General features: G+C 43.1%; 1 protein-coding gene across 1 annotated transcript; it reads right to left on the bottom strand.

Moving 5' to 3' along the window:
• Positions 1 to 715: 715 nt before the first annotated feature.
• On the bottom strand, positions 716 to 27268 carry tasora (transcription activation suppressor a). The gene is made up of 25 exons (XM_063215258.1): positions 26883 to 27268; positions 25797 to 25942; positions 24837 to 24929; positions 23867 to 23939; positions 22396 to 22487; positions 21631 to 21762; positions 20187 to 20317; positions 20050 to 20075; positions 17432 to 17537; positions 17003 to 17106; positions 16673 to 16776; positions 16274 to 16346; positions 16091 to 16168; positions 12385 to 12488; positions 11511 to 12027; positions 10183 to 10275; positions 7616 to 7929; positions 7339 to 7462; positions 5528 to 7029; positions 5059 to 5181; positions 4486 to 4645; positions 3498 to 3606; positions 3044 to 3222; positions 2755 to 2907; positions 716 to 2554 (listed from the first exon to the last, which is right to left on the bottom strand). The coding sequence occupies exons 1-25, from the start codon at positions 26938 to 26940 to the stop codon at positions 1002 to 1004; spliced, it is 6147 nt and encodes a 2048-aa protein (XP_063071328.1). The 5' UTR covers positions 26941 to 27268; the 3' UTR covers positions 716 to 1001.

Raw genomic sequence — 27268 nt, forward strand, 5'->3', positions numbered from 1 at the left:
CCATTAGTTCGATGCAGTTGGTCTGGAACTATGATTCTGCTCACTTGTTGGTGTGTTTGGGCTTTGGGGTCATTGTCTTGTTGATACATCCACGTCAAAGGCAAGTCCTCTTCAGTATACTTATTCCAGTATCCGATGTACTCCAACTGATCCATGATCCCTGGTATGCAGTAAATAGGACCAACATCAGTACAAAAGTAGTGCAAAAACATACCCATCATGATACTTGCACCACCATTAGATAAGATTCCTGGACCTTAATCCCATCGAAAACTTGTGGGCTGACATGAAAAAGGCTGTTAATGAGGAAAAACCAAGAAAGACAAAGGAAATGTGGAATGTAGTACAATTAACCTAGGCTGCAATACCTGTTGACCGTTGCCGGACTTTGGTCCACTCCATGCACCAAAGATGCAGAACTGTTATTAAAAACCATGGTTTAGCAACCAAATATTAGTTTAGGATGCTCCGCAAATTTAATTACTTCTCCCATTACTTCACCCTCTTTTTCTTTGAAATACAATGTGCAGTGGATGCAGTGTCCTCAAGCATTTTGGGGCATTAAAGTGCAATTTATTTGAAGAATTTTGACATTTACTTGTCTTTGTGAAAGCACTGCTATTTTTATGCACACAACTGTAAATAAATTGATATGTTGTAGATATTTTTGCATGGGCACCCTATAGAAATACACAGCGAAAACAAGACTCCATGATTGCATTACCAACATTTGACTCTTTTAATGTCATTTGATACAGTTCAAGTCTTTAAAAAATGTAGTGTATGAGGTTTTTCAGACAATATAGGCAACCTGACAAGAACTAAGTCAACAATAATCATGTAAGTCTCACACTTAAACTAAACGCTAAAATTAATGTTTTATACACAAAATAGTTTTAGAGGATTTAACATTTAAAACTGCTTATTTACACAGCTGAATAAAAAAAAAGTTTTTGCACATCTCTCTGAAGCAACTATATACACATTGTTAGGCAAAGCCGTCAGGGGCGGTACCCGTTGCCCTGGCCAGAGAAACCACTCCTCCAAGTGAATCCTTGTATGAACTGAGTCTGTTGATACATGGGTCCGAACGGGAGACCCTGTTGCATCCCCCACATGCCGGCGGCGGCAGCGGAGGCGTTTCCTCTCGAGTACCCGCCCCAGGCCATGGGCGACATGGGAACGCCGGGCATGGGCATCATGTCTGGGCGGGGCATGAGGCCTCCCATCGGGTTTCCGAAGCCGCCCCCCATCATGTGCTGAAACATCATGGCCGCCATTGGCCCGCCGGGAGCATTGTTGGTAGTGTTCATGCCATGGCGAAGGCCGCCCATGGCCGCCATCGCCGCCGCCGGCGGGACTTGAGGGTACGGCCACATGCCCGCGCCTGCGGTCTGCTGAGCCGCAGCTGCTGAATCCTCTTTAGTGGCTACTGCTGTGCCTGGATGTGACGGCAAAACAACATCATGGGCATTGCTTCCGAGGGTTGAAACCTGAGACTCCTCAGGTTGTTTATTAAGTGAAGGGGACTCTCCCAACTCCTGCTTGGAGGTAATGCTGGGTACGTTGTTTGAAGTAGAAGTGGGAACAGGATCAGAGGTATGGGCATTTTTAGCAGCAGTGAGACTTGGAGGGGTTGGAAGAAGTGGTCCATTGCGGTGATGATGATTAAGACTACTACTTCCTCCTTTAGTTTTAATCGTTTCTTGAAAGGTTGCGTCACCAGCTCCCACTGAGGGGACACTGGTCGTACCGTCTTGTGTCACACCGCACAAAGTGTCAGTTTGCGAGACAAAAACTGTGTTTGTTGCTACACTCTGGTCTGCATTACCGAAAGTCGACACGATATCACTTGAGGCGCGCGAGGCCACAAGACACTCCGTTCCCAATGAGGAATCCCGACGGCTGACAGTGGTGCTGTCCCCTGGTGGCGAGGCGGGTGCACTACAGTCCTGTGAGGAAGTCGTTACTGTGGTCTCCTGCACCTGTTGGGAAGACGTGAGATTATCTTGTGAAAGGCGCGGATGTGTACTGAGGAGCCCAAGACGTTCTACTTCAGACTCTGACGTCTGTGGTTCACCATGTAAAGGCAAGAGTGATGATGATGATGATGATGAGGGTGTGGGAGAAGTGACACTCTGCTGCAAGGTACTGCTGCTGGTGGTGGTGGTGGTGGTGCACAATTCAGCTGGTGGCAAAACCCCACCAAGGAAGCTCTGGTGGGTAATCAACTTAAAATCAGTCTGTGAGGAGGTGCTGCTATCTGAGTTTGCCGTAGTTGTGGCTGCTTTGACCTGGGACATGGCCGCTCGGAGGGCATCCAAGTCAGGGTCCTGAGAGACTGCAGGGATCATGGGCTGTGGTGAGGGCTGTAGGGACAGCAGTGAGTTACCGCTATCTGGGACCAACTGATCCGTCTGGCTGGAGTCTGGTGGGGGAGGCAGAGGGGCACATCGCCTTTCATCTGCTTTCCCACGCGCAGCAGCCAAGTTGAGTCTTGTCAGGGATTGCTCTGATGTCATGGCTGACACTTCATTCTTGTGCGCTGGTACAGCTATCGTACATGAAAAACACATACGGGTCATTGTAAGTTATATCTCAAGTACTTGTTAAAATGTGTATCAGACAACTGTGGCATTAGCCTAGTTCTCACCGACGGTGCGTGTGTGTGTGTAGCTCCGGAGCCCCCTGGTGGTAGTTTGTGTACACACGCGCACCGTCGGTGAGAACCAGACAACTATGGCATGGCCTTACCCAATGGTGTTGCAGGGTGATTTTGGAAAAGTGGTGGTTTGGGCTGGCCATCGTGGAGTCCACTGAGCGTGTTCAACTTGCTGATGACATCATCAATAGTGGCCACCATGACTCCGCTGCTACTGTAATTCTGGAACTTCTCAAAGTGACACTCTGAGAAATACAAAAATAGATCTTTACAGTTTTTCCATGGCCTGTAACATACATACTTTTTATTATCTTATCTTATTATATTGTCTTATCGTTAAGTTATATATACTTTTCAAAAAATAATCATATTTGATCTAACCTGTTAGGAAAATGACATGTCTGTGTTGTGAGTGCTGAGACTGTAGCTTCTCCAAGCAGGTGAGGGTGTTCACAGAGTTACCCGGGGTGTCGCACTCGTGATAAGGCATGAACTCCACCACATGCCTCTTCTGATAGGCAGTCAGCACATTTAACAAGTCATAGGCATCACCGTTAACTCTGGACATAAATAGACAGAAGCCAAACCATGTAAAGTAAACACTTTGAAAATATTATTTTAAGTATTAAGTTAGAAGTTAATTACTTCATATTAATTAAAATGTGATGAAAAAATGTTTGTGGAAATTTCTGTGATTAATTTTGATTAATATTAAAAAAAAAAAAAAAAAAAAAATCAATCCCACAACTACAAGACGCTTAAACAGGAGCCCAGGAAGACTAACAAACTGTTACAGTCGATCAAAAAGGTTAAAATAGGGTATTCAAAAACTTACCGGCTTTGTTCTCTCAGTCTTTTTAGAGTCCTATGGTGAATTTTCCACCTCCAGGGTGTTTCAGGCGAGTTCATCCTCTCCAGACACTCCAGAAGCCTATGCAGTCTCTCTGTTGGAGGGAAATACACATGTTCACCATGTCTTGTCAAAAAGGAAGTCCATGACACCCTTCTTGTGCAAAAATGATCAAAAAGCCTTTATTTAAACATGGCTAGGGACCCTGAAGAAGGCTTGAGCTGCTACGCGTGGGTCTCTGCCCTCATGTTTATAAATGAATAGCCATGTTTAAATAAATGCTTTTTAATCATTTTTGCACAAGAGGAGTGCCTTGGACTCCCTTTTTGACAAGACATTGTTTTTTTCCCCCCACACCAGAGCACCTTCGAGATTTTTTTCAACAATTCCTGAGCACTTCAGAGTTTCTTCACTTCATGACAAATGTTGACTACTTCAAAAGAAAGACGTTTACCTCCACACTTCTTTGACTTTTCGCTCATTTACTCAGGCATGAGCGAACCCGATGACACACAGAGGCGAAACGCGTCGTTTGCTCTGAATACACAAGCAAAAAGTCAAATAAGTGTGCGGTAAACGTCTTTCTTTTGAAGTATTGAACACTCCTGCGCTTACCAGCACCTAGAAGCTGTGCATGGAATTTTGAACTGTTGGAAATACAACTGTGTTGTCTTGCAGTCACAGAAAACACTAAAGAGCACAACTCTAATTGAAGTTCTTGGCCCACGGTCACTTCCCAATCCTACCCCATCTTTCTCTCCCACTCCCTTCCTGTTATATGTCCTCTTAAATAACAGCATGAGAAAGCATCCAAAAATATTGAGGAACCCCCATATAAATATGAACTTTTGAGAGGTGTGCAGAAAAAAGGAAATATTCTCCTCAAATATGATTCGCAGGCATTTCATAATAATCGTTTTATTACAGCGGCTTTGCTATATGTCACATACTTTTGCAGTATGTCAGTACTCACCCCACGTGGTGAAGTCTGGGTTGAGCACAAACTCATCAGAGACGACGAAGCCACCAGACACAAACAACTCGTTATACGTGTTGTTCCTCACGTCTTCTAGACTGTCCACTCCAGCAAAGTTCACAAATGGCAACTCCTTCAGTTTCACCAGTTCTGGAATCTGATTTAATGAAGCAGAGGGGAATAATTAAGGTCTTTAAGATTATGCAGTTTTACTTGACAATCTAAGTATTGTCCTTGTACACACAAAACATTTAGTATGCTGACACCCTTCTACATAAAACCTGTCCTGCCAAATTTTTGAAAGTCGTGCAAACCATTTAAAAAATCTGTGATTAATCGTTGGTTCTTGTCTCCTTCTCTCTTTTATACGATTGCACAGCTGTAAATAACACAAAACTCAATGGTCCCAGACGGCAGTAAAAGTAGCCCTGGGACGTCTCATTAAACTTTGCTTCTCCTACTCCTTGACTAAAAGCAACACAATATACATGTATTGTATACTTGCATTGTCTAACGTCTGAAATAAGTTCTGTTATGAAATATGTTGACACTTGTGCGTCACAACCTTACCTTATGAATCTCAGAAGCAATGTCCTCATTTCTGATGATGACCTGCAGTTTGTCTTTATCACCCCTGCTCTCCAAAAAACGCTGTGGGTTGCACTCTGCATTTCCCTGTCGCAGCAGATATTCCTGTGGCACAGAATACAAGTCTTCATTTACCGCGCGAATATACTGCTCAATTACAACTACAACTACTACAACTGTCACAATACAGTGGCATTGGTTACAAACACTGGCAGAATTTATGGCTTCTTGTGCATTTCGAAAAATATCAATGATGAGACAGTGATCAGAGAAACCCGTTCAGAGCCCCCGTAGCTGGGGTATATTCAAAGGGGGTGGATTCCTCAGTTACACAGCTCATCGGCCTAAAGGCATGATTGAAAGCAAGCTTCGGCAAATGGTCACACAGAGGGCGTAACCCATAGTAAGATGTCGAGTGAGTCGACTGAAAGAGAACCAAATTTGAACTTACTTTGATATCCCTGCAGACCACGTCCTCCCCCGAATCACCAGAGTGAATGTAGAAGTGAACAGCGTTCTTCCGCACACCCTTGATGATTTCTACCAAGCTGCTGAACATTTCAGGATTTAGCTGGTTTATTATGTTCGTGAGTGAAGTGGCATCAGCAGGAGCAGGAGGAGGAGCAGGAGCAGGAGGAGGAGATGATTCCACACGCAAGCTCTTGGGGTCTTCAGTGGGAAGATGAGCACTGGCTGTTGTGCAAAAGCCAGAGTCCCCTTCTGCAGCTTCCTGCTCTGTGTGCTCATCGAGCCGCCATTCTGACAATGTCAGACAGTCATCTTGGGACGGTTGTGGCGATGTCTCTTCTTCATTGGCAGATGGATGAGGTAGACTTTGTAAATGTATAGTATGAGTTTGACTTGAAGATGGATCGTTGGAGGCATCGCTGAGAGGAGGCAGTGAACGCAAATCAGGGTGAGAGTCAACACTTGGTCTTGCCATCGAACTGGAGAAGGCTGGGGTAGAAATGGTTGACAGACTGGAGTGAGGTGGAGAGACGGCGTTCAGAGCAGAGCTCCGAGCCGTCGGCTCAGGCGCTGCTACTCTGAGGTGTGAATCGATATAAGAAGTCAGACTGCTACGCAGGGTCCTGACGAAGCCGTACAGTGGCACTGGTTCGTGATGCTGTGAGATGTAATCGGAGAACGGCCTCACGTGGGTCCTGGGCTGCGATTCCAGAGCGGAGTTGCACCGGGGAGGGGCCTGGTACGGCATCTGCTTCCTCTTCAGCAGGCTCATGACTCCTGCTGAGAAGTCCGTCAGCTGCTCGTCCACAATACTGTCCACCACACTCTGGCTTTGACCTGGATCAACATGGCAGGGTGAGAACGGTGGCGGCGACAACGATGACGACGACAACGACAACAAATTCGATTCATCAGTTGAATTATGTTCTTTTGATGCCTCAGTCGAATTCTGTTCTTGTGACTCCTCAGTCGAATTCTCTTCTTTAGAGTCCTCAGTTGAATTCTTTTCTTTAGATTCATCGGTCGAATTATTTTCTTTAGATTCCTCTGTGGAATTATTTCCTTTAGATTCTTCAGTGGAATTCTTTTCTTTAGATTCCTCTGTGGAATGATTTCCTTTAGATTCTTCCGTGGAATTCTTTTCTTTAGATTCCCCAGTCAAAATCTTTTCTTTTGATTCCTCAGTCGAGTTCTTTTCTTTTGATTCCTCAGTGGAATTCTTGTCCACCTGACAGACCACCTTCTCTGGATGCACGTCTTTTTCTGCATCACCTTCTTCCACCTTTTCAGCCACTTCCTCCACTAACTCCTTGTGGGGTTCTTCTGCTTCTGGCTGAGGAGGTTCTTCATAGCTTGAATCTGGGTCAAGTTTGGTGGCAGGTTCTGCTTTTTGCTGAGGTTGAAGACTATCCGTTGTGGCATACATCAATCGTGGATCCTGTGGATTGTCCCACAGTCGCTGGGTGTATCTTCCAGGTTTGATGCCTGGAACATAAAGAAATAAGGTTGGGTCAATAGAAAAACCTTTTCGCCCTTTCCCCTTTTTCTGACATCAGAGGATAACTTGGACTAAAATGTGTTAAAACAATTTTCTTCTGAAGCACATAAAGATATGAAATGATTTGCATTTGGAAGCTGGGACCCTCATTTTGGATTGGAATGTGTTCATACAGCTCTAACATATCCACATTGTTAATTAAAAAAAACTAAAATCTCAAGAGCCAGCATGCAGCGTATATGTCGCTACAGGCTAAAATGGCTTCAAGGCAATGTTCCCTCCCACTGCTATAGTACCTGTGATGGGAATGAGAACCCAGGGAATGGACTTCTCCCCAAGGAGGTTGGTTCCTCGCTGAAGACCGTGGTCGGAGCAAGGGCTAAACGCTTCCAAACTGCTCATGCTTTCGACAGACGCAACCTATGCACAATACAGCAATCATGAGAATTACTTCAACCTTAGTTAAGGCAATTACCCGTTTCTACAAAGACTATTATTAATTAGTTCATTATACAAGTTAATTATTTTTTTGTAACATCAACTCTGAATTCTGTGAATTGCAAGTACATGTACCTCGCAGTCAGCAAAATCGTCCTTGTCCATACGCTGCTTGCGTAAGTCGATGTCGCAATTAATGGGCAGACCAAGCTTAATCCGACTATCTTCTAGCGATTCCTCCGGCTGGTCATCTTCCTCCTCCATAATTTCCGTTTCCATGCCCTCATCAAAGCTCAGTGAGGGTGAGTCAACTGTGGCTGTCTGAATGGTGTCTAGCATCTCCATCAGCTTCACCGCACCCTCAGTTTTGTTTTTCCTCAAGTCTGTGTCACACAGTCCTGCCAGACTCATAACGTCAGCCAATGAGGAAGCTGCCTGTGGACCGTCATCTGTGAAATAATATAAACAAAAAACAAACTTGAAACAGCACAAATTGAATCTGCTAGGCTAGACAACATTTGCGGCATGACCCAGAATTTACAGTATGGCCACACCCATACGATATTGCCCGCCCCTACCTGATACCTAATACAGTGATGGTACAAGAAGGAGATACCCTGAACTCCGCCCACACAATGTAAATGGATGTGCTCAAGTTTGGGTCTCCTAAGGGGGCGTTGTCCCCCCTTCTTCTTCTCTTACTGTTGCGTTTGGTGACAGCTGACAAGGGTTGCGTATTACCGCCATCCAAAGGGCTGAGGTGGGATTCGTAGTCTGTGAAGAGGCGTGGCGGAGACGGATGGGATGGGACGCGTCGCTCATGGTAACTGTCTGCCCTATAGTAATCCCAGTTGACATTCACGTTGTTTTCATTGTACATTTATTGTAATATCCTGTCATATATATAGGCCTAGTATTTATTTATTTGTGCATGGAAGTCCTTGTATTGTGCACAACCCTTCCAGGTGCAAGGCAGAAAAACTTGATCAATAAGAAAAGTTCATTAAACATCGCACACTGGATACTTTTGTATTTTTTCCCCTGAGCGAGCAACGCCTTTCGCACAGTGCGTCTTCAGATTAGCTCTTATCCCAGTGCGTCTTCGGGAACCTGAAGACGCACCGGGCGAAACGCGTGCTTTGAAGAGGGGGGGAGAACAGTAGGGCCTAGGCCTACACAGTGTGCGGTGTTTAATGCACTTTTCGTATTTTGGTTTATGCAACTCCAGGTAGATATCAGTTGCTTGCAGTAGCCTAACTGTTGCAGTTGTCAGTGAAGCCACATTAGTTGTCCCCTTTTTTGGCTATAGGCAGTGAGGAAAAAGGCCTATTCGCGAGAAGTCTGTAACACTTTACATGGGACACCATATGTGTATGAAATAGCCTACTAAAGAGATGTCAAGGCTATAACCTAGGCCTACAATTTGAAACGGTGATGACATTTAAAACCGAGTCAAACGGCCATAGACAGCATTGTAATGAAGGGTGTCGTAACGGCAGCTGGAAAGAGATGGAACTTTAATTTCACGACGACATTCTGGCTTCAAACTCGCCCTGGCCGCTTCCCTATTTAACTTTAGGACTACAATTATTCAACCGTTTCCACAGCAACGACCAAACTAATCACAGTTCCTGCAGCAGTAAAGCCAGGACTGCAAGTGTGAGCGAAATCAGCACAACAGTAGGCCTATAAAGGAATAATAAACAGTAACGGAAATACCGTGACCTGAAAAGTGCGCGGAATTGGGAGCCCTTTGTCAGTGAATTGCGCTGAAGCTAGCCTACATTGTGAACATGCTGGACGTTATCGCCAAATTACGATAGAAAGAGCAACCAATGTTATGTAATATTGCTAATTACCTCATCTACACAGTTGCTGCTACCCAAAAATATACGATGGCATAGGCCTACTTAAATAGTATGTGAAACACACCTGTGTTCCGTCTTTGGATGATGTGCAATGAATAAGACACAACACAAACCTATTTCACCCCTTTGTTTTATTTCGAGGAGGACACACGTCAATTTGCATTTTGACATCCGAAATCTGAACTGTCATCCAAGGATTCAATCCCACAAATGCACTCTAGAGGCGTAATTCACTCTCAAACTCGGATGGTCTCCTAAAGGGGCGTTCACCTGACGTCAACGGGATACCGGAAAACAACGAGCCTGACTTATCTCCTTCTTGTACCATCACTGCCTAATACGTGCCAAAGTGCCAACATGAACTCTGCTTCCTTGGCTCGCTCGGAATGAATATTCATCTCATCTGACTCCTACTAATGTGTTGAATGTTTCAACTTAGGACCAGCTACTTCTCAAACGCATGTGGATGGAAACAGTCTCTTTGCGCACTAAAATTAAGAAAAAACATTTAAAAAACATGTCGACTGCTCCAGTCATCGCTGGGTCTTGTCAATGAAAGGTTGCCCAGCCTTAAATACTGGTACTGATTCTGCAGTCCTCGTCCACAGAGGCCCGAACGCAAGACCTTCGTTGCAAAATGGCTTTGGGAAATATACATTTTTTTGTATTGCGCATTGCAAAATACATTTTATATAGGTAAAAGGCATGTTCTCCAGATATTTAAATGACAAGAATTCACATCTGAACAATAATGAAATACTAAATGCATAGACTAATGCAGACGTAATTTTGCCCATGAAACTCTTCATATCCTTCTTCGATATTTTAACTTACCCTCCGTCTTATTCTTCCTTAGATCAGTATCACGCAGTCCTCCTACAAGCTCCAAAACGTCAGCCAGTGGAGAACTTGTTGATAGACAATCATCTAAGAATGAATGAGAAAACGCATATTAGACCTCAAGATATAACAGAATAAACAAACAAAACAAAAAAACGGTAGTTGTTTCATGGCCAAATATCTTCAGCAGAGCTCCAAATGACAGACAACATACAGGGGTGAGAGGAACCTGAGGTTATAATGTGAAATCAATGTAAAAAAAACAAAAAAAACAGTTTTTTTTAAATTTATTTATTTGATAAGACAGTGTGAGAGGTGGACAGGAAGCCAATTGGGAGAGAGACAGGGAAGGGTTTGCAAAGGACCCGGGCCGGCCACATGGCAGGCAAGTGCCCAACCGGTTGGCCATGGCAGGGCCTAAAACACGGGTTTCTCCTTTCTCCTTCTCATTATGACTGGAAAAATTGCACTTTTCATACATGAAAAGGGGGATCTTCTCCATGGTCCGTCATTTTGAATTTCCAAAAATAGCCATTTTTAACTGCAAAAATGACTGTACATGGACTAGAAAATATTTAGTTTATTATTTTGCAAATATTCATGAAAAGATCACATTCTGCAATAGGCAGCTCAGTTTCAATGAGCAGCATAGTTGTAGTACCTTTGAACATTTCCTGCACAGTGTACCTTTAAAGAGCTACTCCATGAGCTATGTAAGGAAAGGAAGAACCGCACACTGTCTACGGAAGGATCGTGGTGGCCCGAAACATCACCAAAATAAAAATGAAATAGAAAGGAGCTCATCGGTGTGCGGTTCTTCCCAACATGAACTTAAAATTTTGCCCCTGCACCCGGCTGACAGAAATTGGATGTGCGTGGGATCTGACTGCTACTCCATGGGTTCTTTCCAATATGCGGACTCCTGTCCTCGGCCTGTGCTTGTGGCCTCACATTTCGCTGACGCCCTGCCTCCGAGGAGAAAACAGTACAATTTCCCCACTGTCAGCTAGCCACAACAACTGGGGACTGTTCTTCATGTACCGTCCCGAATGCAAATTACAAAATGACATTAAAATTGCATTTATATTGAAATACACTTCTATCGTCAGTGACGTCATCACAAGGCCAACCACAGGCAAAGGGAGGACGGCAGTTAGGATAATGGGAAGAAGCCTTTGTCCCCTCTGTCTCAGCATTCTAGGGATATGAAGTTATGATGTGAGTAGGCCTAATTCTAGTGTATTGAGGGTTAAAAGAAAAAGGATTTTTTTTCGCAGGGAAAGCTTGATGATGAACTTTAAGAGACTTGTAAGTGAGCTCACCCTCTGCCGTGTCCTCATGATTAAGTGTGCTCTTCTTAGCGCATTTCCCTCTGGCGATCGCCACTTCCTCATCCCGCTTCCTCTTCAGTGTCATGGCTGTCGAGGTCATGGCTGTCGAGGTCTCGGAGACTTTCGCCGCCTTCTCCTTCTGTATAAGTGCCAGAAGCATCGCGACCTTTTCTGGGTCTTCAGCTACACTCGCTCCAGCAGCACTGCTTTCGGCACGGCGGCACTCCTGAGCCTTCGGCCGATAGTCCGTCATCATGACTTGGGCTTTGGTGACGGGAATGTGGTAAAGGTTGGGGCAGCACATGTAAGACTTCAAGTAGGCCTCCAGGTTCAGCTTGTTCCGCGGAGCTGGAAAGAGGCGTTCTCGGTCGTCCAGCTTGTGGTCGTAGTCGGTGTGTACGCGGGGCAGGAGCTTGCCGTCGCGCTGGCCGCTCAGGTAGTCGTGCAGCTGCTGCTCCACGGCGATGCTGGGGTTCACCGGCGGGGTTGTCTGGGGAGTGCATCGTACCTAGGGATGGGATATCGGTATCGGTATCAGGTTCAGATATCAACATAATTCAGAGATTTTTTCAAAGTTTCCGATACTGACATTGAGCCAGGTTTAATGTTAATCTGAAATCTTAACACTTAGTTTTCAGGATGGGATAATTACTTTTTTACTTGTTATTTTTTACTTATTTTTTTCTGTTCTTCTGACTTCCTTTTCTGACCAAATAGTCTATTTGGGCCTCCCTCCAATTGAAACCCAGAATATGTGGTTTTGGTATCAGATCGGAGTACGGTAGTATCGGTATCGGCATATATCCAAATTTAGATATCTGAATCGGAAGTTAAAAAATGTGTATCGGTGCATCCCTAATCGTACCTTGTTGAGGGCAAAGTGAAGGGCGGGGACAAACTGGGAGAGCTGGGAGATGGATGACGTCTGAGGAGACTGGAGATGACCGGGAGTTGATGTGGGCTTCAATGCTAGACAGAAAAAAAGAAAAACACGTTCCTTTATGTACAGTAGGGGCCAGTGTTTTTTTTCCTGCTCCATGTTCCCATACATTGTCGGACTTTCAGAGACACACCAACAAAAAGGGAGAGCGCGGTGTGTGGGAAAATAACTTCTCATCCCAGGCACTTGCCATGAGCCATCCGAGGTGTTTCAAGCTGGGCCTTGCAAGGAGCAATCATAGCACAAACAACAACACTGTATATCAGTAAGAATTCATAACTGTGAGGATTTATACATTCACAGGAACTAGAATGGTGCATTACTGTCTAAACGTGCAAGTCAAAGTACATTAGCTTTATTTGGTTTAAGGGAGCCATTGCCCCCTCTTGAGGTTGCAAGAATTAAAATGATTTAAATGATACTTGAGTAAATTTAACTAGGATGTGGCTATAGATAAAATCATGACCAATGTCTTCACTGGCCAGCCCCCCGGACCAGTGTTAATTTCGTCAACCACGACGATGACGAAAATATTTCGTCAACGCCCCTGTTTCCCTTGACGATGACGAGACGATGACGCACTAAAAATTGCCTCAAGCATATCAAAATATGACGAAAATAAAAAAATATTTTCGTCAAGGAGACTAAGACGAGACGAAATTTAAAAGCCATGGACGAATGGACATTAAAAAATATATCATTATTTATAATTAATTTGTTATTTGTAATTGTAATATAGGCCTAAGTGTCTTGAACTTCATAGGTGATTGCGCGCTCACGCTGTGTTGCCTCGCTTGTAGCCTATCTGCTGGCAACCAATGCATGGCGCTGCTCAGTCAGTAGTTCTGTAGCCTAGTAGTTCAGTGAGTCCATTTAAGTTGAGTTTAGGTCCTTAAACATTCCCAGAAAAAGAGAAAAAATAGCCGACGTTGAGGGAAGTGTTCATTTTGAAACATGTTCAACAACCCTCTTATCCATGACGAAGACATGTGTTTCTGCAGTAGGTAATGACAGTCGCGCCAATCCTCCTCTGATACTGTCATTCTAAAGTAAACCTCCTCGAGCTTCCACTATTCTCCTTTTCACTTAGGCTGTCTTAGCCCGGCGTTCGTTGTCTGTTCTTTTTTTGTAATGTTTGCTATATTTGTTGTTTAACCATATGAGTAGGCAGCAAGCAAATCATGAAGGTAGGATTTGTGAATTTATTTAAATCAGTCACCGCGGGAGCGCGCGCCAGCAGGGGGAAAGTTGGCCTGTCTAAAGTAACAGAGGCACGGCTACTGTAGCCTAGTTTTGAAAAGAATCAATGGATGGGCGATCGCTAAGGAGTTTTAAACTGTTGACATTTGAAACTTGTTCTCGTCGAGAGCAACGCTAAAAGACCCAAGGAAGTCGACAGCATTTCCGTGCGTCTTCAGCGTCTTCCTAAGTTCCAAAAAGTCTTTCCAGGTCATGCTTATCGAGCCTCGACACCCCCGACAAACAAAACAGCATTAGTGTTTAAATATTTGTATGTGCGTGTCCTCTCTATCGTCCAGTCTGCATACCCCTGCCTAACTATTTTTCCTGGGACTTTTGCAGGGCATACGAAGTGTGCTCGCGCAATCTATTTAAGCCTATTCCACACATGCCGCACGAGTCATTATCGTTCTCTGCTCGCATTGCCAATTGAAAATAAAAACCGCTAACTTGCATAGTCTAACATCAGCAGTATTTTATCTGACTCGTGGTCATCGGGAAGCCACTATCAGGGAGACTTCTTGAATTCATGCAGACTTGGGATGTCTGGTCTTCCCACTGCCGGCAATCTGCAGGTCAGGTGAAGAAGAGCATGTAGCTTCCTCCGTGATCAAACTCAAAATGAAATATAATATGCAGCAGCTTCTAATGCACGAGAGAGAGAGAGAGAGAGAGAGAGAGAGAGAGAGAGAGAGGTGTAGTGTGATGAGAGAGAGAGAGAGAGAGAGAGAGAGATGTAGGGGTGGGCGTTATGGCCAAAAATGTATACCTCGGTATAATTTTAGTCACGGTATGTATCACGGTATATATCACGGTATTGTACATTTGTTTAAAATTGAAGCGTTGCAAAATGACAAAAAAACACATTTTTTTTTTACCTTTTTGCATTTGATTTTTGGAAATGACACAATGTCCTTTCATATATGTGTGAATTCTTGCCATTAGGCCTACATTTTTTTTAAAAACAAGCAAAAACTAGCCTATGTAAAATGCATTTTGCAATGCAATGCTACCCAATAGAACACTGTCAATTTCACCAAGTGTCGAAGGGGTTAAACTAGGGTAGAGAGGGGGAAAAGGGAGGGGTGTCAAACTGAACACATTGAGAGTAAATAGTACTGAACGTGGATTGTATCAACTACATCGTTCATTGCAACTTTTTTCTATTTCTGGAGTTGTTTATGGTAATTTTGAAATGTGTGCTTGCATCTGTGATTATGCCAAGCATAATGGTTTAAGCTGTCATTGTTAAAGTTAAGAAAAACGAACTTTCACATGAGGCAGTTAGCAATGCATTGCAGAACTAATGCATTTGAATGGCAATGGCAGCTTTCACTGCACCAGCGGTTAGCGTGCTAACGTTAGCAAAATCGCTAATGCCACATTTTAAACAGTGAACGGTCATTTTAGTTACTAACACCCAGTCAGATATGATGAATGATATTATCTCAACTGGAAATAGTAACATACAGCTGTTACTACTGGCGCAATGTGTTAAATGTAAGGCAACCAATGTTAGCACATTAAGTATTTATTTTGTCAGACACCAGCATAGACATGAATGACTTGGGCTGTTAGCTAGCTAGCTTGCATATCGTGCCCAGTAAATTGTGGAGTCCAGAATCGAAATGTGTTGCCATCACATACCATTTCAAACAATAGTTCACTACACTAACCATACATTTTACACTTGAAGCTTATTCAAAGGAAATGATTGTGCTGTTTCTCTACAACCACATTGCTACAACTTGAGGCAGACAGTCAGTCGGGTGGATGTTCAAAACGTTGTCTATACTGCCATCTGCAGGATGCAATGCGCTATATCACGGTAGAACGGTATGGCCAAAATCCATACCTTGGTGGAAAAAATACCTTTTACGATAGTATACCGTCCATACCGCCCACCCCTAGTGTGTGTGTGTGTGTGTGTGTGTGTGTGTGTGTGTGTGATGCTCTTTTGCTCTATGATGTTGAAATTACTGATTTGGGTTTTGGTGGAAAATGACCAAGTAACAAGGTGAATATTTGCTGCAATAGGCAATATTAGTAATACTTTGTGAAATAACAATAGCCATTGTAGGTTATTTATTTTACACAATATTGACTAAAATGACTAAAAATTGAAATGTTGACTAAAATTTGAAATGTTGACTAAAATGACTAAAATGACAAAAATTTGACTATGACTAAAATTGATTTTCGTCATTTTGACTAAGACTAAGACTAAATTGGGGAGGCAATGACTAAAATATGACTAAGACTAAAATCAATTTTCGTCATTGTGACTAAGACTAAGACTAAATAAAAAAAAGCTGACGAAATTAACACTGCCCCGGACCACCCCTGCTGGAAGGTGACTGGTAAACACATGTCAAAATCAAGAAATACTCACAAGTTTTTGTTACATCTCTTGACTCAGGAAAGACAAACAAGGCCTGCAGATGTGATCCTTTCCATCCATCTCGTCTCTCTGTTTACAATTAAAGCAACAATAACACCAATTATTATTTTTTGAAACCATGTATGACGTTCAATAAAGTAAGTTATACTACAGAAGTAATCAATGTGAAAATACCACTAGGGTTGGCCAGCTGAGTTGAAGACAGCAGGAAGAAGAAGCCTCGGTCAGTAACTGTATTCACAAGGACCTGCCAAGCAAAACAATACAGAACAGCTTAAATTCGGTCACCATTTCTACCCTACAAAGGTAAAGAGCAGAAACTACATATTTTGTCAATATTGAGTTTAGACTGAAAATGGTCATCATAACAACTCACATTTGGACCACAAGGCTTAGTCATAAGATAGAGCTATTGCTATGTCAAAATTGCAGTAGATACAATATCCAACCAAATACCAAGGCTTTCAGCGCATTTTTGTCAGTTTCAAAGTTTGTATATGCTGCACCTTGCCTCGATATGGCAGATTTCATGAAAAGCACATTCCACCAAAAAAATACGATGGTATTACTTACCAGCTTTTCCTGCTCCAACTTGTTGAGCAAAACAGTCAAGTTCTTTCCATATTTGTTTTTGTCCACAACTTCGAAAAGACAGCAGTGGGTGCCTTTCTTACATACTGTAAAGAAATGCATGCTGATGTTACTCAGTAGCAAAAACATTTTTTTCTGGAGAAAAAAAAGGCAATTATTGGGCTACATCAATTTTGAGGTCACAAATTATATCTGAGAAAAAGTTTGGCAAAGAAGTTGGAAATTGTGTTTTACCAAAAGAATGCTAAATGATTATGCTGCATGACATTATTATTATCAAAGTTGAGGGGCAAAGAAAGAGCGTGAGAGGACCTTCCTGGCTGCCACTGTACAGATCCCAGGAGAAGAGAGTGGGGGGAACCTTCAGCTTCACCTGGTCAAGGTGCATCACCGTGCCGATCTCAATTTTGTCCGGCCTTTAAAAACACAAACAGCACTCTTGGTCACACAACAGAACAGAAAAATATAGAATCTTTCACCTCCCATCAGGCATTTAACAAGAAATTGACAGTGTGTAGTGTCCAGACTAGCTAAGTCCAGGGGTGCATTTCTCGAAACCGTAGTTGCTAACGATATTAGTTACTTTGTTGTTTGCGATGCAATTTCCCATAGACAACTACCCAAGTTGTTAACTGGCTAACAACTACGCTTTTGAGAAACGCAACCCAGGACAGAAAACGGCAGGGCATGCTGCTGATGTTTGTGTTTACTTCTTTTTTACTTCCCTGATTATGAACTTACAGTTTAAATGGTAGGATGGGTTGAGAGAGGGAGCGAAAGGACACATGGTAGACCTCCTTTCCACCGTTCGTCAGAGGACCACTCCACACGTCATAGCTGCTCTTTCCTATAGTAAACAAGGCAAAAAGCAAACAGGAAAAACTTTATGTACTGTACATGCCAAATATCACAGCTTTTCATGCCTTGTATGTACAGTCACTGCATAGACACATATTAATGATAATAAATATACATATAATATACATACATTTTGAATATTTATAAACTTTTGAGTGTGCGCGCAGCCAGGGATTCCAAAATGCTAGGCAGCTAGGTGTTTATCATTGGAAGTGCCATTGGAGCCCTGCACAGTGTATGACAAGAACCTGTTGTCTTCTCGGCTGGCGGTTTTATCCACTTTCTCGCACGCTGTAATGTCGGTGACACCATTTAGAAGAACATACGATCATGTCGCTCGGGATTCTGTGCCATGTTCTCTGAAAAACGCTATATTGTGTTGCAAAGTGTTAGCCACTGCTGACAAGGCGGGGTTTCGCGGCCGGCGGCAGTCTCTGATTGTTTGGAAGCTACAGTCACTCAAACGTTCTCCTCACGTGTGATTGGTGTGATACAATAAAACTTCATTTACAAAGCATAGGAATCGATTCTGATGTACTCACGTTAAGATAATTATCCCACAATGGAGTTGGTAGGCGTACAGAAACTACAGAAACCGCTACAACATCCAGCCGACTACAAAACAGGTTCTTAGAAAGCACTACCTAGGTCCAATGTAACTTCCAATGTTAAACATCTAGCCACGTAGCATTTTGGGATCCCTGGCTGCGTGCGCATTCGGCTAGCATCATAATAAACCAACCCATGTACAGTCCCAGGAAAAAGTTTGTACACCCTTTGAAATTTCTTACATTTCTGTCAAAATTGGTCATAAAACATGGTCTGATCTTCCCGGAAATCACAAGAAGGAACAACCAGAGTCTGCTTTAACTAATTAAACCCAAACATTTACAAGTTTTCATATTTTCATTGGCCATAAGATGTAAACATTCACAGGACAGCAAGGCATAAGTAAGTACACCCTTGCATTCAATAGGTTTTAACCCTAAGTTAGTCGCAATAACCTCAACCAGATGTTTCCTGTAGTTGCTGATCAGATTAACAAAACAGTCTGGATGTATCTGGTCTCCCTCTTCTTTAGAAAACTGCCTCTCGTCAGCAAGGTTTGTGGGATGTTTGGAGTGCATAGCTTTCTTGACTTCATGCCATATAATCTCAATTGTTTTTTGTCAGGGCTTTGACTGGGCTATTCTAGAATGTGTATTTCATTATTATGAGGCCATTATAAAGTCGATTTGCTTCTAAAGTATGGGTTGTTGTCACATTTCAGCACCCATCCTCTTGTGTGCTTTAACTGTGTGACAGACTACCTCACTTTTTTCCTGTAAAATATCTCGATAAACTTCTGAGTTCATTGTTCCACTGATAATAGCAAACTGAAAAGGGCCTGAGGCAGCAAGGTAGCCGCATATAATGATGCTCCCGCCACCATACTCAAAGGTGGAGATGATGTTTTGGTGAAGATGTGGTTCTCCAGTTCTCCTCCAAACATGACATTGTGTGTTCCCCTGAACAATTCAACTTTGGTTTCAACGTTGGTCTACAGAATATTTTGCAGTAATTCTATGAAACATATAAATGCTTTTTCGCAAACCTCAAAGGTGCAGCAATATTTTTTGGGACAGAAACCCCATTAATTTTAGATTGGCAGAATGAATCCCATTTTTAGCTATTCTTGGTTACATCTCCTCTTCTGATTATGGTGGCGGGAGCATCATTATATGCGGCTACCTTGCTGCCTCAGGCCCTTGACAGTTTGCTATTATCAGTGGAATAATGAACTCAAGTTTATTGTGATATTTTACAGAAAAAACGTGAGGAAGTCTGTCACACAGTTGAAGCACGCAAGAGTATGGGTACTGAAATGTGACAACAACCCATACTTTAGAAGCAAATCGACTTTAGAATGGCTTCATAATAATGAAATACAAATTCTGAAATAGCCCAGTCAAAGCCCTGACAAAAAACAATTGAGATTATATGGCATGAAGTCAAGAAAGCTATGCACTCCAAACATCCCACAAACCTTGCTGACGAGAGGCAGTTCTCTAAAGAAGAGGGAGACAAGATACAAACAGATTGTTTTGTTAATCTGATCTGCAACTACAGGACAAGTCTGGTTGATGATATTGCAACTAACTGAGGGTTAAAACCTACTTAATGCAAGGGTGTACTTACTTATGCCCTGCTCTCCTGTGAATGTTATGGCCTTATGACCAATGAAAATATGATAACATGTAAATGTTTGGGTGGAATTAATTAAAGCAGACTCTGATTGTTCCTTCTTGTGATTTCCGGGAAGATCAGACCATGTTTTATGATCAATTTTGACAGAAATGTAAGAAATTTCAAAGGGTGTACAAACTTTTTCCTGGGACTGTATATAATAAAATATAATTGGATAATTATAAATAAAGTATATTAGAGTGCTAAACTGAAATAGTATAGTCCAGTATGATTCCAACTCATTTGCATGCATCTTAAAACATATGAAATCTTACCTTTCCCTGATGGAAAACTGTTGGACCTGCAAAGAAAAAAAAAAGTCATGGAAAACAGATTTTCGATGTGAAACAATGGATGTAATATCAAACGATGAAGCAATACGTGATGCAATTTTCAAAGGACGAAGCCATACCTAACGGGAGGCAAGGGCTTGGTGAGAGGGGCTGAATCTTTTCCTTTGAAACTGAAGGACACCACGGCATATGCACAGATGTGCCTGGGTCGGGTACGCACATCAATGTCATCATACTCATAGAAGTATTGCTGTAGGAAGGATAAAGCAAACTGACATTAGTGCGTCTGTGGAGTAGTAGTTATCATTCATTTCCTGTGACGGAGAACCTCAAATCTTATTAGTCCTTGAGAATTAAAACAAAAACACTGAAATGGCATCCAAATAGATCGCTGGTTAGCAAAAGGGAGACAAAGAACAGAGTGCCACATTGGCCAATTATGAGTGTACAAGTGATTCTTTTCTTTTTCATGTGTTTCTTTTCAGGTGCTGCGCTGATTGGATGACTCCTGGGCTGGCCTTTAAAATGAGCTCTGTCTGTCCGTCCGTCCGTCCATCTGTCTGTCTGCCTGTGAGAGCTAGCCAGGGCCCACGCTGCAGCAGGCTGTAGGCTGGCTGAGGCGACTCTTGCTCTCTCTCTCCCTTTACCTATCTGGGGTCTCGGGTTAGGATTGGGAGTTACAGGAAAAATAGAAGATCTGTAAACGTTTACCCTCTTGTCTGTCCCCTTTCTGCGTCATGCCACTTGAGCCAGGTTGTGACACTTAACCCTATGAAATACCTAGGTATATTGTTACAGTATTATAGAATAAAAATAGAAATAGAAAGCCTTTATTGTCATTATACAAAGTATACTGAGATTTGAGCTTCCCTACAAGGTGCACAGTCCTTTACAGATGAACACAATTCAGCAAGTGGAAGTTCAGTGTAGTAACGTGTGTAGAAGAAGCTGTCCTTCATTCTACTGGTTCTGGCTGGTGATGCCTTGTGGCGCCTGCCAAAGGGCAACAGTGTGAAGAGATGGAAGCCAGGATGTGAGGGGTCTTTAATGATACTTCTGGCTATACTTAGGCAGCGGGAGTTGTAAATCGTGGCTATGGGAGGTAGGGGACAGCCTATAATTTGTTTGCGCTGTGTTGGTCACCCTCTGCCATCTCTTCCAGTCAGCCTCAGTGCAGCTTGAGTGCCACACTGACACTGTGTAGGTCAGCAGGCTCTCTATGGTGGAACAGTAAAAGGTCACCAGCAAGCTTGAGTCAAGATGTTCTTTCTTTAGTACTCCGAGGAAGTGCAATCGCTGCTGGGCCTTTTTTTTTACCAGAACCGAGGTGTTAATTTACCAGGAGAGATCAGCAGAGATGTAGCAGAATTTAAACAAGCATGAAGCAAAGCAGTCATATTACACATCATACGATGAGCTTGGGCGACACTGTGAAGTGTGTACCTGGGTGATGTTATATTGTACTGTGAATTGTGTACCGTACCTGGGTGATATTATACTGTACTGTGTATTGTGTATCGTACCTAGGTGATCTCATATTGTACTGTAAATTGTGTATCATACCTGGGTGTACTCAAAGGCTCTGTAGGATCGGTGAGACGCCACTCGCGAAAAGCTCTTGGAGATGTGGCTGTCAAACTTGGGGGTAGGATCTAGACTTCTGGACATGTTATCAGTGATGCTCTTCATTTTACCCTGAAGAGAATAAATAAAAAAAAGACTTCAGAAAATGATGGCAAAGATCAGGCCTTTTAAGTATTGGCGCATTCAAGCCGCCTGAAAACCGTGCCAGTGCCGGCTCCCGTACCTACTCGCAAACAGGCCGATGTGTTCACGCCGCAGATCGCAGATATATAAGCTTATATTATATGTGAAGCTTACCACATAAAAGTAAGTTTAATTATGTAATTCAAATTACGCATTTTTCAGAAATTACGGTGGTGCAAAAATCTGGATTGATATTCTGATCCATACTTTGGTTTTAATTTCCACATGAGATATGTCCTACTGGAGACATTGAGAATGGACTAGGTCCGAAACGTCTGTTGCTCCAGTTTTAACCTCTGACTTCTGTTGCAAATTTTCGGCTACAATATAATTTTTTTTACACAAGCCTTGTGTGCTCCTCCTGTTTTCATTACCTCAAGTGATTACTACTTTTTTGGGAGCGGCCGCACCAAGCAATACACAGGTTTAAAGCGTAGGCGCAGACGCCGTTTTTTGTCATTTGCGAGTAACATCCACCTCATCAGTCAAACTACATCATTCCTTATTATGTTGAAGACTTCTTCAGAAGCATTACAGCACAACTTAACACCCCCCACGTACCTTTATAACTTTGAAGATGACAATGTCTCCAGTGATGCCAGGTTCAAAAGGGTTTATCTGAAGTAAATCTGAGTACTTGCTCAAGTAAACACCTGGAAAGCAAAACATAAAAGGCATAATGAGCCCGTAGTTTCTTTTCGGATACTTACTGCATGACTAAAATCATTGCTAACATTACAGTACACAGTCTAGGCTGCTAACCCTGTCTGTTGGATGTCATTCTGTTACCAACCAATATCACTTGAAAATAGGGGTGCAACGGATCAGAAATCTCACAGTTCGGATCGTTCCTCGGATCAGAGCCCACGGATCGGATCATTTTTCGGATCAGCAAAAAAAAAAAAATCGATAAGACAAATAAACATAAGTTGTGTCTTTGTTAGGGGTGGGCATAGATTATTTTTTGAATGTAGATTAATCTCATTGCAATTATGAAATTAATCTAGATTAATCTATATCAAAATGTCTAATTCAGAATATGCACACTACCAAAATAATGGCTTAAAGTCTTGTGACTTACTGACAGATGGCGCATAGACCAGAGCTCATGTCCTTAATTGTACATGCAAATGCAGATAAATGCATCAATCATTTATTGAAACACAATTGCCTCAGCGGTTCAGCATTTCTGAGAGAGAGAGAGAGAGAGAGAGAGAGAGAGAGAGAGAGAGAGAATCGGCATTGACTGTTAAAAAGGGCAGCGGCTGCTTTAAGAAGGCGGAGACTCTGCAGGGACATCAGAGCGCACAGAATGTCTAACCAGATGATTTAACCTGCTCGCTGTCCTCAAAATGTCAGAGGAGTCACAACACGAAATGAATTCAGTTTGCCAAAGTTTTTATATCACACGCGACAATCGCGGTACGTTACATGAGCATATCTCACTGCGTCGCAAATGCGCTGAACTCAACCGATCGCAACACAAACATTTAGCGAGAGTAGTTCTAGACATTGACAGTTTGAGTTTGACAGTCAGTCTTCAAAATGCATTTACAGTAGGCTATCACACAGAATGTTTTGCAACTATGGCACAGGCAAGATTTCGGGAACAGTTTGTGTTGTTGTGTGTGTTCCATGCAGTGCGTGAGGTAGACGTCCCAAACGACTAGATTGAACATGCGCACAATTTCATAAATCGATCCGCGGACCATGTGTGTGCCGAACCGAAATGATTGGTCCGAACGGACCACGGATCAATGATGATCCGTTGCGCCACTACTAGAAAATTATAGAAGAAGCGCAACACTGCTACAATTACGGTCAAGGGTGGTTTTTTTTCGGTGACTGAAACGTCAGCTTTCACATCAAAACCTTGACCGTAATAATTGTAGCAGTGTTGTGCTTCTTCTATAATTTTCAAGTGATTTCCATTGAGATAGCTGCACCTGCAAACAAAGATTTAAGGTGTGCAGGCCACCTTCTCCATTCTACCAACCAATATCACCCCGTCTTTTAGATGCGATTCTCTTACCCTTTGCGGGATTTCCCAGCAGATTCATCCAACTGTGTCCAACATGTAGGCCTTTGTCACTGATGGACTGCAGCTGAAAAACAGAAGTAATGGAAACCGTTTGAAAAAAAAAATATATATATATATAGACTACACGTGAACATAGAAGCTTGTGAAAGTACTGGGTGTGGGGAACATGAATACATTACCATACGGGCAAATACAGAGGGACGTGCTACTCCTAACTCTGAATGTTGGTCCCTGGGTCAGAACCAGTTCAAATCACACACACACAAAGAAAGAGTAAATCACTGCACACCATGTGTGGTGATTTCCCGGTTTTTATTATTTTTATGACTGTGCATCTCCTGGTCCATGGCTGTGCATAGCTGATCTATATGGGGCACGTTCCCCAGGGAAATCAGGCTGCACATTTTTGGAACGATTACATGTTTTTTTTTTCAAACTACAACTTACATTGCATAGTGAATGCAGTTTTGAACCCAGCCATACAATTTATAGCTTTACTTTTACTAGAACAGTTTGACATTGATTCGATCAACCATCTATCAAACGGACATTGGTTTGCCTGTGGACATATTGCACACTACCGATTGTCGTTGTTTGTACAGGAAGCCACTTTGGATAAGCACATGCTGAACGTACTGTACCATAGGTTGATGCTGAAATATACAGGGGCAGGTACTTCAGTTTAATTTTGTTTATCTGATGACTGGTCACACTAGTGACGGATGTCTTCCTGCACCTGTTCGTCCCCCTCAGGGATGCGAACCTGCGACCTCGTCAACTATATCAGTCCGGAAATGGGAGACACAGCACCATACTTTCCACGCCAACTCTGCTAGCTAGCCTCCATTACACTAATCAATCCTCAGATTTTTGTCATTATCATTTATTTTGATCTATTTTTGTTACTAGTCTTTACAACATCAGGTATGTGTATGCTTTTCAGTAAGTTACATGTATTTACCTTATAGCTTTCACAAAGAAGAAAGCAGTAAGACTCCACCATCTCCTTCTCTGACCGGCCTTCCATTTTCAGTTCCCGTCTCTTCTCAATGAACTGCAACAACCCAAGTGCACATAGTTGAAGAAAGTCTCAACTTAGGATACAACTTAGTCCTTCATGCTGCATGCATGTCTATGTAAAGCATAGTACAGGGGTTGGGCAAAATAACTGAAACACCTGTCATTTTAGTGTGGGAAGTTTCATGGCTCAAGTGGACCAGCCTGTGGGCCAATCTTCATCAATTACACATTGCACCAGTAAGGTGAAGTGTTAAGAGTTAATTAGCAGGGTAAGAGCACAGTTTTGCTCAAAATGTTGCAATGCACACATCATTATGGGTGACATATCAGAGCTCAAAACGGAGAAATTCTTGGTGTGCGTGTAACTGTTGCATCTTCGACCGAGACAGCAAGTCTTTGTGATGTATCAAGAGCCACAGCATCCAAGGTAATGTCTGCATATCACCAAGAAGAATGAACCTCATCCAACAGGATTAACTGTGGATGCAAGAGGAAGCCGTCTGAGAGGGATGTTTGGGTGACCGGTCGTGTATATTGACCCTGTGGAGCCCCCAATGGACCGTTCTGGTGGAAACAGCAGAGTTCAGGAGCACTTAAATTCTACCGTGATTTGGACAGCTGTGGTTTAATGTTTTTTGGATACAGTTCGGGGTTAGCACCCAAACATCCCTTTCAGAAAATTCAGACAGCTTTTTCTCTCACTTCACTTCGCTTTCTTGCATCCAACCTTCACACTTCACTTTACTGGTGCAATGTGCGATTAATAAAGGTTGGCTAACAGGCTGGTCCACTTGAGCCATGAAACTTCCCACACTAAAATGCCTGGTGTTTGGTATTGTCCAACACCTGTGTATTCCATCTACAAACAGGTAATAATGACAAGGGTTCTATGAAAACTCACGTCTTTCTCTTGAATCTCACTGTGGACGAGGCAATGCTTGGTGTATTGGTAGCTTCCCCATGACGAAGGGTCCTTATAACCAGAGGTGATGATCTTTGATATGTCATTGTATTCCCTGGTCCCCGGCGATACATACTGGAAGAGAGCTATAAAAGGCAGGAGAGAAGGGGGGACTTTAGTGAAAGCCCATTGGGAAACTCAAACTCCCATTGTCATTGTGACACAGCACTCCACAGTGACAGCACACAAGTGAACACTGCACACAACGAAATTGCATTTATGCCACGCCCGTGCAAGGGGGCAGCCCTCAGTGGCGCCCCTGGGGAGCAGTGCGGGACACGGTACCATGGACAGGGTACCTCAGTCATGGAGGAGGATGGGGGAGAGCACTAGTTGATTACTCCCCCCACCAACCTGGCGGGTGGGGAGTCGAACCGGCAACCTTTGGGCTAAAAGTCTGACGGCCTAACCGCTTACCCATGACACACACATACCTATCTATGCCTATCCACAAGGTTTGACAGCTGCTGGTATGGTCTGTTTAAAACAATCAGGCGATAACAACATTAAAGATACTGTAAACAGAGACATATTACAGATGCTACACTACACCTTGGGTGTAGCCCGGTGTAGCCTCATAGTGGGGGCGTGACTAGCGCCATGAATGCCCACACGAAATCACAAATTTGGAGGGTAATCAGGTTGTTACATGGAACCACTCCAAACAAACATTTACTGTGCATTTTTAAGAAGAAATTCATGAGATGATAGCCCTAAAGTATTCAGTGCGACTGCACAACACCAGAAGCAGAGAGCACCTCGGATGTAAGCGTAATAACAATACTGAGATTTACTTCAAAGCAAACGTACTGGCAACACACTGCACGAGACTACATTTCGTCCAGAAGGTCGCATGCGTCAAACTGTAACTTGTTATCCAACAGCCCATTTATCTCCTAGTTATTCCAAACTGGACATGCAGACCGACCCTGCAAACGTTAGCAGTCTAGCACTACTCAACAATGTAGCGTGGTGCCAGCTAGCCATGCTAACTCAAAGAAGTAGTATAGAAACAGGATGCACAACCTCTCTTTTCTTTGCTCTTCCTTGGGATTTGAAAGCTACGCCGTGGGGTATCTTCCATCTGCTTCACGTGTGGTTTAGTAACTACTGTGTTTCCAATCGGTCCGTCCGGCTTTTAATGAACAGTGTTTGTGGAGATCAGACAACAGTTCACCAGGCACCATCAGTCCGCCATCTTGGTTTGAGGCTAACTAGAATTCCAGACCTGTCTGTGGAAGTGAAGCAGCATGAACACTCCGACCCTTGTGGCCAGTTCTGCCATCCGAGAATTCCATTTCTGTCTAAACTTCAAGTACCGGTATGTTCAATTTGCCCAGCCCGCCCTGGAACTAGTTCTAGTTCGTTTCACATGTGCAGTTATGATGTCAATCGCTGTGTGCGGTGCTTGA

This window comes from Engraulis encrasicolus, chromosome 14 (assembly GCF_034702125.1).
Source record: "Engraulis encrasicolus isolate BLACKSEA-1 chromosome 14, IST_EnEncr_1.0, whole genome shotgun sequence".
Classification (NCBI taxonomy): domain Eukaryota; kingdom Metazoa; phylum Chordata; class Actinopteri; order Clupeiformes; family Engraulidae; genus Engraulis; species Engraulis encrasicolus.

Coding starts and splice junctions, on each gene's coding strand:
- tasora (XM_063215258.1), bottom strand. CDS start 26,940: ATGGAAGATACCCCACGGCGTAGCTTTCAAATCCCAAGGAAGAGCAAA. Junction 12,489..16,090: donor AAGAGATGTAACAAAAACTT/GTGAGTATTTCT, acceptor TTTTCTGTCTAG/CATTGAAGCCCACATCAACT. Junction 10,276..11,510: donor TCATGAGGACACGGCAGAGG/GTGAGCTCACTT, acceptor ATTCATTCTTAG/ATGATTGTCTATCAACAAGT.